Source organism: Mus caroli, unplaced genomic scaffold, assembly GCF_978045245.1.
Source record: "Mus caroli unplaced genomic scaffold, Mus_caroli_1 scaffold_1, whole genome shotgun sequence".
In the NCBI taxonomy this organism is placed as follows: Eukaryota; Metazoa; Chordata; class Mammalia; order Rodentia; family Muridae; genus Mus; species Mus caroli.
Window position 1 is genome coordinate 35,721,835 of NW_028227256.1, and position 13,020 is coordinate 35,734,854.

At 46.7% G+C, this 13,020-nt stretch overlaps 1 protein-coding gene across 1 annotated transcript in view; it reads right to left on the reverse strand.

Moving 5' to 3' along the window:
• Nucleotides 1-2,914, reverse strand: part of Lonrf2 (LON peptidase N-terminal domain and ring finger 2) — a 42,173-nt gene extending 39,259 nt beyond the window's left edge. Inside the window, exon 1 of the mRNA XM_021155427.2 lies at nt 2,015-2,914. Coding sequence (XP_021011086.1) covers nt 2,015-2,672 — 658 coding nt within the window. The 5' untranslated portion in view covers nt 2,673-2,914. The remainder of the gene's footprint in view (nt 1-2,014) is intronic.
• Nucleotides 2,915-13,020: the final 10,106 nt, after the last annotated feature.

Consider the following 13,020-nt stretch of genomic DNA (forward strand, 5'->3'; position numbering starts at 1 on the left):
AAGAAAGCCTATGATAGGCTATTGGTGAAGCCTAGTTCAATCAGAAGAATCCAGTGTATTGGAGACGCCAGTACCATGGGATGATCACCAAGAACAGCAGCAGCAATGGAGTGGATCAACCTGAACCTAGAGTGCTACAGAGGGCAGAGCTGGAGAAGTGACACCAGCCCTTTGGAGGTGCCCAGAAGATCATGTGTAGATCCCAGACATTGAAAGAAGAAGCTTAACACTGAAGTTGCTTTGGGGACCCCAAGATGTTCAAGATGCCAGAGCCATGGGCTACCTCCTAAGGAAAGCTGCTAACCAGGATTGGAACCAGTGCAGCCAGCAGTTTGTTGCAGTCAACAAAGATGAAAAAGGAGTTGGAGATTTGAAGACTGCTTTGACATCAGACATGAAGATGCAGGATTTGGACTTTGTCCAGCTGGTGTCCTGTCTTGCTTTGTGGATTATAGTTAAGTGATTGGATGAATCTCAGAAGAGACCTTGAAGTTTCAACTTTTAATACTGTTGAGACTTCTATAGACTTTGGGGGCTTTGGATGTTGAACTATATGTATTTTTTATTATGCTATGTTTAGGTTTGCCCCCCCCCCCACTCACATGTTTGAACAAGCCTATGGGGGCCAGGGAGTGGAATGTGATGGTTTGTATGTTCTTGGCCCAGAGAGTGGCACTATTAGAAGGTGTGGCCCTGTTGGAGTAAGTGTAGCCTTGTTGGAGCAGATGTGTCACTGTGGGTGTGGCCTTTAAGACCCTTATCCTAGCTGCATGGAATTGAGTCTTCTACTATCAGCCTTCAGATGAAGAGGTAGAACTCTCAGCTCCTCCTATACCATGGCTGCCTGGATGGTGCCATGTTCCTGCCTTGAGGATAATGAACTGAACCTCTGAACCTGTAAGCCAGCCCCAATTAATTGTTGTTCTTATAAGAGTTGCCTTGGTCATGGTGCCTGTTCACAGCAGTAATACCCTAACTAAGACAACCCCCAGTTTTTCATTGTTAAGAACCACTCAACAGCCCGGGCAGGTAAACTTGCTACTCTTCTACCTCCAGCTCCAAGTAGCTGACATTGCAGCTGTTCTAACAGGCCTGGCAGCCTAGTTGCTCTCTCCATGCAATGTGTCTGTGGGGTTCGCTCCATACTGTGTACTGCAGCTGCTCTGTTTCCTTTCTCCTCACTAAGGCATTAGAATATAATATACTCTCCCATTCTGCTCTTACTGGATACTTGCTTTCCACTTTAACTTTTCATTTATGTGTGTGAATGCTTTGCCACAGTGTATCTATTTGCACTTTGAGCCTGACTAGTTTCCGATGTGGTCAGAAGAGGGCGCCAGGTCCCCTAGAACTTTGTAATTCCCACAAGTGAATGCTGAGAACCAACTCTGGGGGTCGAGAGCAAAAAGTAGTCTTAACCAGTGAGCCATCATCTCTCCAGCCCTGGAAGTAACTTTAATGATGGTATGTATACACTCTATACAGTCATTTGGTACACATGTATATGTACCTCTTTGAAATGGACACTACCAAACAATTTTCCAGGAAGACATTTTGCATGAGACCGCTCTCATCTTCTTCAACATCTAAACACAGGTGAAGGTCTTCAAATGAAAATGTCCTGTCTGACCTTGACCTCTGGAGTGCAGTGAATGGGAAAAAAAAGCCACAACAGACCATAAAAAAAATAAATAAAATAAAAATGAAGTAAAAGACTGATCTTTTAAATACATAAGACACATAAGGATACAGAGTGGAAACCACTGTTAAGATAAAATATCATTGGCCTCTGGTCACTCTGCTCAACATATCTACCATAAGACTCATTACACTACGCGGCTTATGCTACACTGCTTTACAGAATGCACTGCAGCCTTGGGAAAGCCACAGCGCGATGCACCTGTTGTATGACACTGGCCACCCTGCAGGGTGAGGCTGTGCACCTTACTACCGCTGAAATTAAAAGGCCATCGGCCACCGCCCAGCCCCGTGGTCACCCTCGAGGCTGACTCACCCATGTCCAGGGCCTGCTGGCACCTGAGCAGCGCGGCCTCGGGTTGCTGCTGGCGATGCAGTCCCCGCGCCTGGCACGCCAGCCTGCGCAGGCGACACTCGGCAGGGAAGCACCTCTCCAGCAGCCCGCTCAGCATCACGTTCACGCGCCGGGCCTGCGCCCGCACCGGCACCTGCTCCACGCAGCGCTTGCACACCGTGAGCCCGCTGGACAACGTCACCGGCTTGTAGAGCAGCCGCCCGCAGCGCGGACAGCCCAGCAGCTCGCGCGGCGCCACGGGCCCCGGGGCCCCGGACGCGCAGCCGCTGGGCCTCGCCGCCACAGGCGGTCGTTTCTCGCGCAGGCCCAGGGCGCGCGCCAGGCCGCTCGCCAGCTCCGAGAGCTCTCCAGGCTGCAGCGGGCCGAGCAGCGCGGCGCCGCGGAACGCGCCGATGGCCTCGGGCAGGCGGCCTGCGCGGGCCAGCGCTTCCCCCAGCTGCAAGCACAGGCCACGCTCCGGCTGCGCCAGGCCGGCCAGCAGCGAGCGGAAGAGCTCGGCCGCCACCTCGTAGTCGCCGGCGAGGAAGGCCGCGGAGCCCTGACCCTGGGGCTCCTCCGGGGGTTCCTCGAGGCTGCGGCGCACGCTCTGCGGCTCCGGAGGTGCGGGCTCGGGACTCATGGCGCAGAGACGGGGGTTCTTGGCAGCCAGAGCGCGGCTTCTGCCCTCTTCACCGTCAGCCACGCGCGTCGGCGGACCGGGTGCTGCGAGCCGCGGGGACCACGCGCGACGGGCCCGGAGGAAGCGCAGCGCAGCGCACGCGGCCCAGCCCCAGCTCGTGCGAGACGCCGTGCGCGTCCCAGTGCGCGCCCCAGTGGCTCACGTCAGCCAAGTGACCGTGGGAGCGTGGCGACCACCTCACAGCGCCGGCGTCCGGATTGAACCTTTTTTTTTTTTTCTGCTCCCCCGCAGGCGGCCCCGCGCGTGTGCGTGCGCATGCTCTTCCCGCCGCTGCGGAGTCGTTGCGCAGGCTGGAGCCGAGCATCCCAGTGTCCTCGTGACCCTCCACCCAGCTCTCCTGCATTTAGGTACCTGCTGCTTCCACAAGGCCATGCTGCATAGACGACCCTAGGCTTGTAGATAGCAAAGAAGGCAAAGTTTCCAAGCCCTTAGATCATCCCTAAGATAATAAGGTCGTGCAAAAGACACCCAGCGCTCCCCAGAGACACAAGAATCCAGACAATGAAGATTATTTACATACGTACATATAAATTATCCAGTTTACATTAAACCTTTTGAAATACAAATGAAACCACAATAATAAACAGATTGGAAGTCAAATGGAGCTGGAAGAAAGGACATGGATACAATGTTACGTAAGGAAATCCTTAGGGGTGATACATCTTCATTCTGGTAATGGTCTTGATACCAGGCAGGTGAGCAGTCAGACAAAGGTAACCAAGGAAACTGCAGCCCTGACTCCTGATGGTTGGGAAGCCCCTCTGTAGTTAGATACTCTGGAAACTGCAAATAGTTTATTGTCACTTAACAAAAACCAAAGCACAGGGATATTTCCCATGCACACAAGTGAGTGCACAAACAGATAATAAGAAAGTGCTTAAGTTAAAACTTCAAAAAATGAAAGCGATGTTGTCTTGATGAGGTCCATTGGGGTAGCAAGAGCTGATTCACTGTCTCTGTGGATTAAAAAATAAAAAATAAAAAAGGCAGGGAAAGCCAGAGATCTCAGGCCCAGCCAGGTTCCCTTTGAAAGCAAAAGCAGGTGCATACCTCGAAGCCCAGAAAGAAACAGACTCCTAGTGGGTGGGATCCGGACTCTAGAATCTGAGTTTGTCTGGCAAACCTTCAGGTCTGTGGGTAGGACTAGGTCTTCTACCTCAGAAGCATCTGATTTGTGTTATTGCAGGGGATTCGATAATCCCAACAAAGAATGGGAAGTGGGTATAAAAAAATGGGGCTGAGTTTCATTCTTCCCAGCCCCTGATCATCTTCCTTGCCTGCTGTAAAGCCTGCAGGAACCCCACCACAAGACTAGAGCAGAGAGGACATGGAGAGTGAAGTCTCATTGGTCCATCTGCAGCTTCAGTAACTCATGGCTTCTCCTACTTCTCTGCCTCCCTGGACAACAGGCAGACTGTCTTATTCATCTGGTAATAACTTGGGGCATGATTCCAAAAGGGTGAGGAATTCCTTTTAAAAAATGCCATGCTTCTATTAATCAACCAGAGTCTCTTGACTTATCAAGCACCTAGTTAGTTCATAAGTCTATGGTTGTCATTTCACTGAGAATGACCATGAAACCAGTCATTCAAGTAAAGCCTATAAAGTAACACTTGGAAAAATATTATATATACAAACACACAGACACATACACATAGACACAACATGTGCACACACACATAGACACATACAGACACACCCACAAAGGCACATATAGACACACCCACAGACACACACATAACACACACGCAGACACACAGACATACACACAGACACACAGAGACACAAGAGACATACACAGAGACACATAGGCACACACACATAGACAGACAGACAACCATAGATTCATGCACACAGACACATACACAGATACAGACACACATATACACATACACAGAGACATACACAGACACAAAGAGACACACCCACAAAGACACACATAGACACACACAGACATACACATAGACACACAGAGACACACACAGAGACACAGAAAGACACATAGGCACATAGACATACAGACAGACAGACCACAGATTCATGTACACAGACACATACACAGACACACATATAGACACAGAGAGATGCACATATGTAGACACACTACAGATTCACACAGAGACTCACAGAGTTACACATACAGACACATACTCACATACTCACATACACATTCATTCATACACTCTCATACAAATACAGATGCGCAGACACAGAAACACACACATACCTAGACACACATAAACATAGACACACAGAGATACACACACACTGTAGTTAGGGGAAGAAAACTGTATCAAAGATGTTTGTTGATGGGATGAGTGAATCTAGACAAGGAAAGTTACCTTTCCTTCAGGCGCCGCTGCTTCCAGAGACAGGGAGCACAAAATATCAGGATCTGGCCAGTATTTGGTGTCTTAGCTACTTTTTCCTCTTGCTGCGATAAAATATCCCAACAGAAGTCATAGAAGAAAAGTTTCTTCTGGCTCACAGGTTCAGGGCACAGTGTGACCTGGTCCTGCTGGTCGTTCTTTACTGACAGGTTCCTGAGAGAGAGTGGACCAGGGGATGAGAGAGATAGAAAAGATAAAGGCTGGGGTTGGGAGGTCTTACACAAACTTTGTCTTATGCCAAGTACACTTAAGAAGTGCAGCACATTATACACTATTTCTAGGGAAGAAATGGGACACAGTCAGCAGAAGCTATCCTACAATGGGACATAGTCAGCAGGAGGCTAAACAAGCAGTGTTGTGCAAAGGAAGCATGGGGCATCGCCACAGCATTACAGACATAGCACACAGTGGCCCTGGGACTGGTAACCATAGCCTTGTGTCATAGCAAGAGTTAGGTAACTAGAATCCAAAGCCACACCTCCTTCCAGGCCCTACCTCCAGGCCACTACTGGCTCTGCCAAGCCTATTTGTAGTTTTAAAAAGGAGCTATGTGTTTTCTTCATATGTCAGGGACTGGGGGAAAACCAAGGGCCAACCCATCCCTCAACAACACTCCATTGTGAGTGTGAGGGACATGGCACATGAACATGAAAGCATGAGGGGCAGCTAGTCATATTGTGTCCTTAGTCCAGAAGCAGAGAGTGATGGATGCCAGTGCTTAGCTCACCCACTTTTCCTAGTCAGTCCAGAATCCCAGCCCTGAGAATGGGACAGCCCATAATGACAACTCTCACCTCAGTGAACCTAATCTCAGGCATTCCTTATGGAAAATGCCCAGGTTTTTCTCTCCTAATGATATTAGTTCCTGTCAGTGTTAGACATCAAAGAGGAAGTAATGTCTGCAGAGCCTTGTGCATTGCATCCCCACGAAACTTCAGATGGTGTTAGCGTGTTGGCTCTCAGTCTAATTCAAACATGAAGGCGATTTGAGAACATCTCACAACATATATCCACAAATGTACGGCTCTTAAAAGCACATGGCTAGCGTTCTGCCTAGGAAAGGTTACAATGGGATGAGTCTGTGTAGCTGTGGAAACTCACAGTGGAGGTGTGAGGGCAGAGAATGACCTGGAGTTGTTAACCAGCTGGAGCCAGAATGTTAAATAAGGAACCTAGGATCTTGTGAGACAAGACAGGATGCTGACTCAGCTAATCCAAAGGGTTCCCTTTGAGATCTGTCTCTTTATTATGTGAAACTATGAGAGTAGACCACAGAAAACCAGGCTGGCTGGCTGTTGATAAACCAAGGTGAGCATTCTTGGGAATGTTGGCCCCTGGGGCATGGATATTTGGGGTTCTGCAGAGTAGTACACAAGCTGACTTCAGTTATTAAATATGCAGACTGGACTACCATCCTTGCCTACTTATCTGGCATCTTAGTAGATTTAGTGATCTTGATGAGGGAAGAAACAGAAAAGGTTTTCAGTTTCAGGTAAGGAGTGAAGCAGGGGCCTCTGCAGAGGATGAAATGTTCTGAATGTTAACTGCAGTTATCCAGGGATGGGCTTGATTTCAAACACTTATGAAAAGTCATCATCGTGGTGTGTGCATGTGCATACGTGTGCATACGTGTATGTGTGTGCATGCATGTTTGTGTTCATGTGTGTGTATTGCATGTATATACACATGTGTGTGCTTGCATGTGTGTGCATCCATGTGTGTGCAAGTGTTCATGTGTGTGCGTGTTTATGCGCACATGCACATTTATGTATATGTGCATGTATGTGTACATGTGTGTGCACACGTGTGTATGTGGTTGTGTATTTGTGTGCATGTGTGTGTGCCTGTGTGTGTATATGTGTATGTGTGTGTGTGTATGTATGACTATGAATATATAGGTAATCATGCCAGTGTGTACCACAGGGAGGCCAGAGGATGTCAGATGTCTTCATCTATCACTCTTTGCTTTGTTGTCTTGAAACAGTCTCTTGCTGAACTGAAAGTTTACCATTTCTCAGCCAGCAAGCTCTCAGAATGCACCTATCTCCACCACCCATTTCTGGGCTTACAGTCACACCCACCTTACCCAGCTCCTTATATGGGTGCTGGGGATTGGAGCTTAGGTCCTCTTGATTAAAGAATAAGCATTCTTACATGCTAGCCATCTTTCCAGGCCTTTTGTTTTCCTTTGTAGGCCTGGGGATGGAACCTACAACTTCGCACATTCTAGACAAGTGCTTCATACTCTCAGCCCCGAATTTAAGTTCTTAGCAGAAGAACTTCTCATTAGAAATTTACAGATCTGCCGGGCAGTGGTTGCACAGGCCTTTCATCCCAGCACTTGGGAGGCAGAGGCAGGTGGATTTCTGAGTTCGAGACCAGTCTGATGTATAGAGTGAGTTCCAGGACAGCCAGGGCTATACAGAGAAACCTTGTCTCAGAAAAAAAAAATTCACAGATCAGAATATTTTTTCATGAAAAGATAATGTACATGTAATTATAACTTTGGAGAGCAAATTATTAAAACTGGCTGTAGATCTAGACCAATGTCTTTGTCTACTTTCTAATGCTGTGATAGACATCATGACTGAAAGAGACTTGGGGAGGGAAGGGTTTATTTCAACTTAGAGCTTACAGTCCATTGTCATGAAGGGAAGTCAGGGCAGGAACCAAGGCAGGAGGAACCTGAGGCAGGAGCTGATGCACAGGCCATAGAGGGATGCTGCTTACTGGCTTGCTCTCCATGCTCTCAGTTTGCTTTCTTATAGCATTCAGGAGACATTTTCTTAACTGAGGTTTCCTCTTCCCAGATGACCGCAGCTTGTATTGAGTGACAAATTAATAATAGTAATAATAATAATCCAACCAGGCAGCTGAAGATTGATTTTGAAAATGCAATAAATATACTAAATACTGCTTGCTTTATTTGGGAAAACAGTTCCAAACAAATGCCCCCAAGCTCACTGAAACCCTTTTGAAATTTCCTTCTAGAGTCTAATGAACTGTGCTCAGGCACTGTATGAGTCTGTTCCCTGTCCATTTGGGTCTATCCTTAAATTCTGAGCTTCCATTATCAGATCTGAGAACCTCAAGCATAGAGCCCGATTTCCTGGGTATCAAAGTGACTTGAGTGGGACTCCCAGGGATTTCCAATAACACTTCTTTCCTGTCTCTTACTTCTTTACTTAACATAAAAATCAAACCCGTTTTCCTTCAGTGTTAGTCAACAGCAGGTGTGTTGGGTCCAGTCACAATTGTGCCTGTTACTGTGTGAGTAGATACGCTGACGGAGGGGCAATAGCAATACTCCACCCAGTCTTCAGGATCAATAGAGACAGGAAACCATAAGATGCTTTATAAAGCATAAAGGTTGAGATAGAAGAGGTGTCATTCTTTTGTTTTGTTTTTTGTTTGTTTGTTTGTTTGTTTGTTTTTGAGAACAGGGTTTCTCTGTATAGCCCTGGCTGTCCTGGAACTCACTTTTGTAGACCAGGCTGGCCTCCAACTCAGAAATCCACCTGCCTCTGCCTCCCAAGTGCTGGGATTAAAAATGTGAGCCACTACCGCCCGGCTAAGGGGCATCATTCTTAGGGTGACCAAGATGATGCCATGTTTATGATACCATCAGACTGGGGGTGAAGGGTAGGTAGCATGCCATATTGTACCTCATGAACATGGCAGGGGCCACCAGACTGGCAGCTCCATATATATCATTGGGGTAGAGATGTAGGGGGAGGTGCTATTACTAAAGTCTGGCTCCCTAATTGGTTCTTTGATTTTGTCAATAAAGAAGGAAGGAGCCAATTTCTGGGCAAAGGGTAAAAGTGGGATTTCCAGGTCCCAGGAGGAAAAAGAGACTCAAGGAAAGAGAAGGGCCCTTTTTGGCCAGGATTTGCAATGAGAAGAAAGCAGCTGTCATGTAAGATTTTGGGGTAGCTACAATGGGTGGCCTCTGCCACTGGTGGAGGCTGGCTGATTAGGTTAGGGCAGAAGATTCTGCATCCAGCAATTGTACTATCTGGTAAGTTCTAAAATAACAAAGCTGTCAAAATGTTTTTCATCCTTGGAACAAAGATGGGCAGAGAGAGAGAGAGAGAGAGAGAGAGAGAGAGAGAGAGAGAGAGAGAGAGAGAGAGAGAGAGAGAGAGAGAGAGAGAGAGAGAGAGAGAGAGAGAGAGAGAGACCAAGTTGGTAATTGGCAGTTTGATGAAGTTAGTCAAGAGGAACAAGAGGAAGCCAGGCCAGAGCTCAGGCAGCAACAGGGCTGCAGCTACTGGACAATTCAGGAGTGGGGCCAGCTGCAGCCAATTTCAGAGCTAAGCCAGGAGTGAGGGCCAAGGTCCTGGGCAAAGGAGGTATCGTGTTTTAAAACTTACACACAACAGGATAGAGTTGCGGGTCAGTACCTGGAAGTGAGTTTGCATGAGCCCTCATCTTGTCACAATGGGACCCCTAAAGCCACTTCAATGTATTCTACTAACTGTCATCCCTGGGCGGTGTTGAAGGTCGTATGTGGCAGGTTAACGACTTCGAGTATCCGCAGGACTGGGAGGTGTGGTACATAGACTCAGGGCCAGCTCCAGTCCCTCTTGAAGCAGCCTAGGCTGGCCTGGTTTTAGATCCTCCCCTTTGTCTTCCCCTCTCTGCTCTTTCAGAAGACTCATTCATTGACTGCCCACCCAGGCAGCTGGCTTTCTTTTACTGTACTGTGGCACTTAGGAATCCATTGTAATTAACTTCTGCCTAATTATCAACCCAATTAGGAACCTCTTTCCAGGCTCCTTTTGTACCTGTCATGGTTAATTTATGCCTTAGTTCATTCTCTACTGCTATAATTAAACGCCTAAAAATGGGTAAATATATATGTATATATGTAAATATATATTATAAACTACAAAACAGAAGTTTATTTCACTTATGACAGAGAGCAAAAGAAGGAAGGTCACTCACTGCCATGATATGAATCTTGATCTGTCCCTGAGGGTGGAGCCCTAATAGCCTGGTTGCCTTTAAAGGCCCCAATTTAATACTGTTACAACAATATTAAACCAAGCACCAGCATAAGTTCAGAAGGGAACATCCCAGACCCAGCAGCTGATGCCTGGGGCATCAGAACTGTGGTTTTTAGCTTAGTTTCTGTTTGTGTTTGGTTGTTGTTTTTAGCATTTTATTTTAGTTACATGTATATGTGTATGTAAGTACTTATGTGTGTACATACTCTCAGAGGTCTTATGTTGGATCTCCTTGAACTGGAGTTACAGGCTGTTGAGAGCCACCTTGCGTGGGTACTGGGATTCAAACTCAGGTCCTCCAAAAGAAGAAGACAGTCTCCACGGAGCCATATCTCTAGCCCAGGACTGTATTATTGTCTTAATCATATTGGTTATCTCTAAGGCAGGTCCTTCTTGGTCACCTGGGTTCATCCAGCAGAGCCTGTGCAGCAGATCCAGCAGGTACAGGAAGGAGAGTGCCTTATATCTCGCTGCTCAAAACAGATATAAGCAACTAGTAGCACAGGTATTCGCTAGTACTGCTTAGAGAGGCATCACCTTGTGTCTCTGGTCCTGCTTTTGAACTGTTGAGTGGGAATATGTATTTGAACAGGAGCCACAGGCAGTTTGCATTTTCAAATTTCAAATGGGGTGCTATTCCATTTCCATACATCCACTGAGCCTTATTAGTAAACACTAAAGATACACTCAGTGGTACAGTTTCTGTGTTCTGGATAATTATAATTTCAGATAACAACATTCATCTAAACATACTGAAGCCAGGCCAAAGTGGACAAGTCAGAAGGAACCCTAAGGATTTATATCAAAACCCAAAGCAAGCAACAGCTGATACTCTGGGGCCAAAGTAAGTTAAAGAAAATGGTGCTTATGTACTTCACGGTAAAGAGTTTCCAAGACTGCAGAAGACAGATGGGATCAGAAGATGCTGTCCAGAGAGAGCCAGAGATAAAGAGTTAGAAGTCCCAGGTTTAAATCCTGGTTCTACCTTACTTAACACATGACAGTTTCAAAGCTTTAAACTCAGTACAATCTTAGATAAAGCAAAGCTCAAAAAAATGCATCTCAGGGGAGCCTTCTGAGAATTAGCCAGGATACCTGCATAGTCTCCAATGTGGCTGATCCCTGAGTCAATGCATGGAGTCCCAGTCACTTCTTCATTTCTGCCAGACTCTGGCAGGGTGTAGCTTCAGCCACTCAGCCACACGTGGGGATGAAGGATGCATTAGCTGCTGGGACTGAGAAGGCTAGAGGACAAAACTGCTCTTCTATTGCAATACAACTTCCTCTTCCAGACAGAAGCTCTCATGGGGCCTTTGAGTGGCGCCCTGATGCATGGGTCCAAGCCTGAGAACCCATCTCAACTCTTGCATTGGCCAAAAAGATGTAAGGTAAAAGTGAAAATCACCTTATTATCAATACTGAAAGGCATGGGACTGCCTAGATCTCTCCACTGTGTTTGTATGCTTTGTGCACATTTGTTCCATCTATAGACCCTTCCTTTCATTCGACCCAGCAAGGCCTAGATCTCTCCCTTACAGTTTATACAGTGGATCTGCCTATTTAAAAGCTACAAGGGATGGGGCTGTGGTTCAGAAGAGTGCCTGCCTAGCATGTGCAAAGTCCTGGGCTCAACCCTTACCACTGTGCACACACGCAGAAGCCAGGGAGTCCTGATACCCCGATGCACACAGCACCTGGCAGGTTGTACCAGAAACACAAAGAAGAAAAACGAACCTGTATCAGGCATATGAAATCAAAAGCCAGTTTCTATTTCCAGTGTAAGGAGCAAACTGGCAGGGAGGAAGGACCAGAAGAGAAAAATCGAGACCAGTTTGTATTGAAGGGAAAAAAAAAAGCCTTTCAAGTATCGGATTTTATACACCTACTGGTTGAGGCAAATGGCTATTCAGCCTAGCAGCCTATAACCCAGCAGTGTGATTCAGGGAGGACCAGGACTTGTGTGAATGAGGCTGTGAAAGACAAGACAAGCTTCTCATGCTGGGTTGTAAAATGCACAGGACGATGAAGATCTGCAAAGAGACAATGGCTAAGCAAGTGGGTGGGAAAAGCCATCGAAGCCATCCAGCCATGTGGAAGACCAAGAAAAGGTTGGTGCTCATCTATGCACACATGTTGGCTGGCATGTTTGTTCTCCTTTATAATGTCATTTTAAACTATTTTTAAAAGTATGTGTTCTTATTTCTATTTATGCATATGTGTGTGTATGCTACATGTATATGCTACAGGTAATGAGTGTCTGCGGAAGCCAGAAGCGGGTATCAGATTACAGGTAACGCTGCCTGATCTGGGTGCTGAGAACTGAATTCAGGTGCTCTGGAAGCAACACAGCAACTGCTCTTAACCACAGAGCCTCTCTTTGCCTATATTTTGAAATTAGTTTTCTTTTCTAAATTCATCACTTTAGAAAATGGCAAGGGAAAAGTTGTCAGGACAAAATGTAACAAGTATCGAGAAACCAAGTAAAGGATAGCTCATGGAGAAAGAAGGAGGAGAATGAAGAGGGAGAAAAGGAAAATGGGGTGGGGAGAAGAAAGAAGGAGGGGGGAAGAGAATGGAATCTGAAGCAGATAAGCAGTGTTTTCTCTGATTTCAGATAAAAGGGACGGTTATGGTGGTCATCATGAACCAGAGTCACAATGAGAAGGAGTATTGTGATGTGCTTAGGGAAAGGGTGAGTGAGTTACTGCCATGGCTAATAGCAGGAATAAATTGCGTTTTAGGAAGAGTACAAGCTCAGAGTCTATAGAAGCTTCTAGAAGCTACTGCCATGTCCCTTGTGTTCACGGGGAATCTGTTGGGCTCAGTGGGAAATGATGCCGAGAGGCCACGGCAGTATCTCAGCTCGCCCACGAGCTAAGTCACATG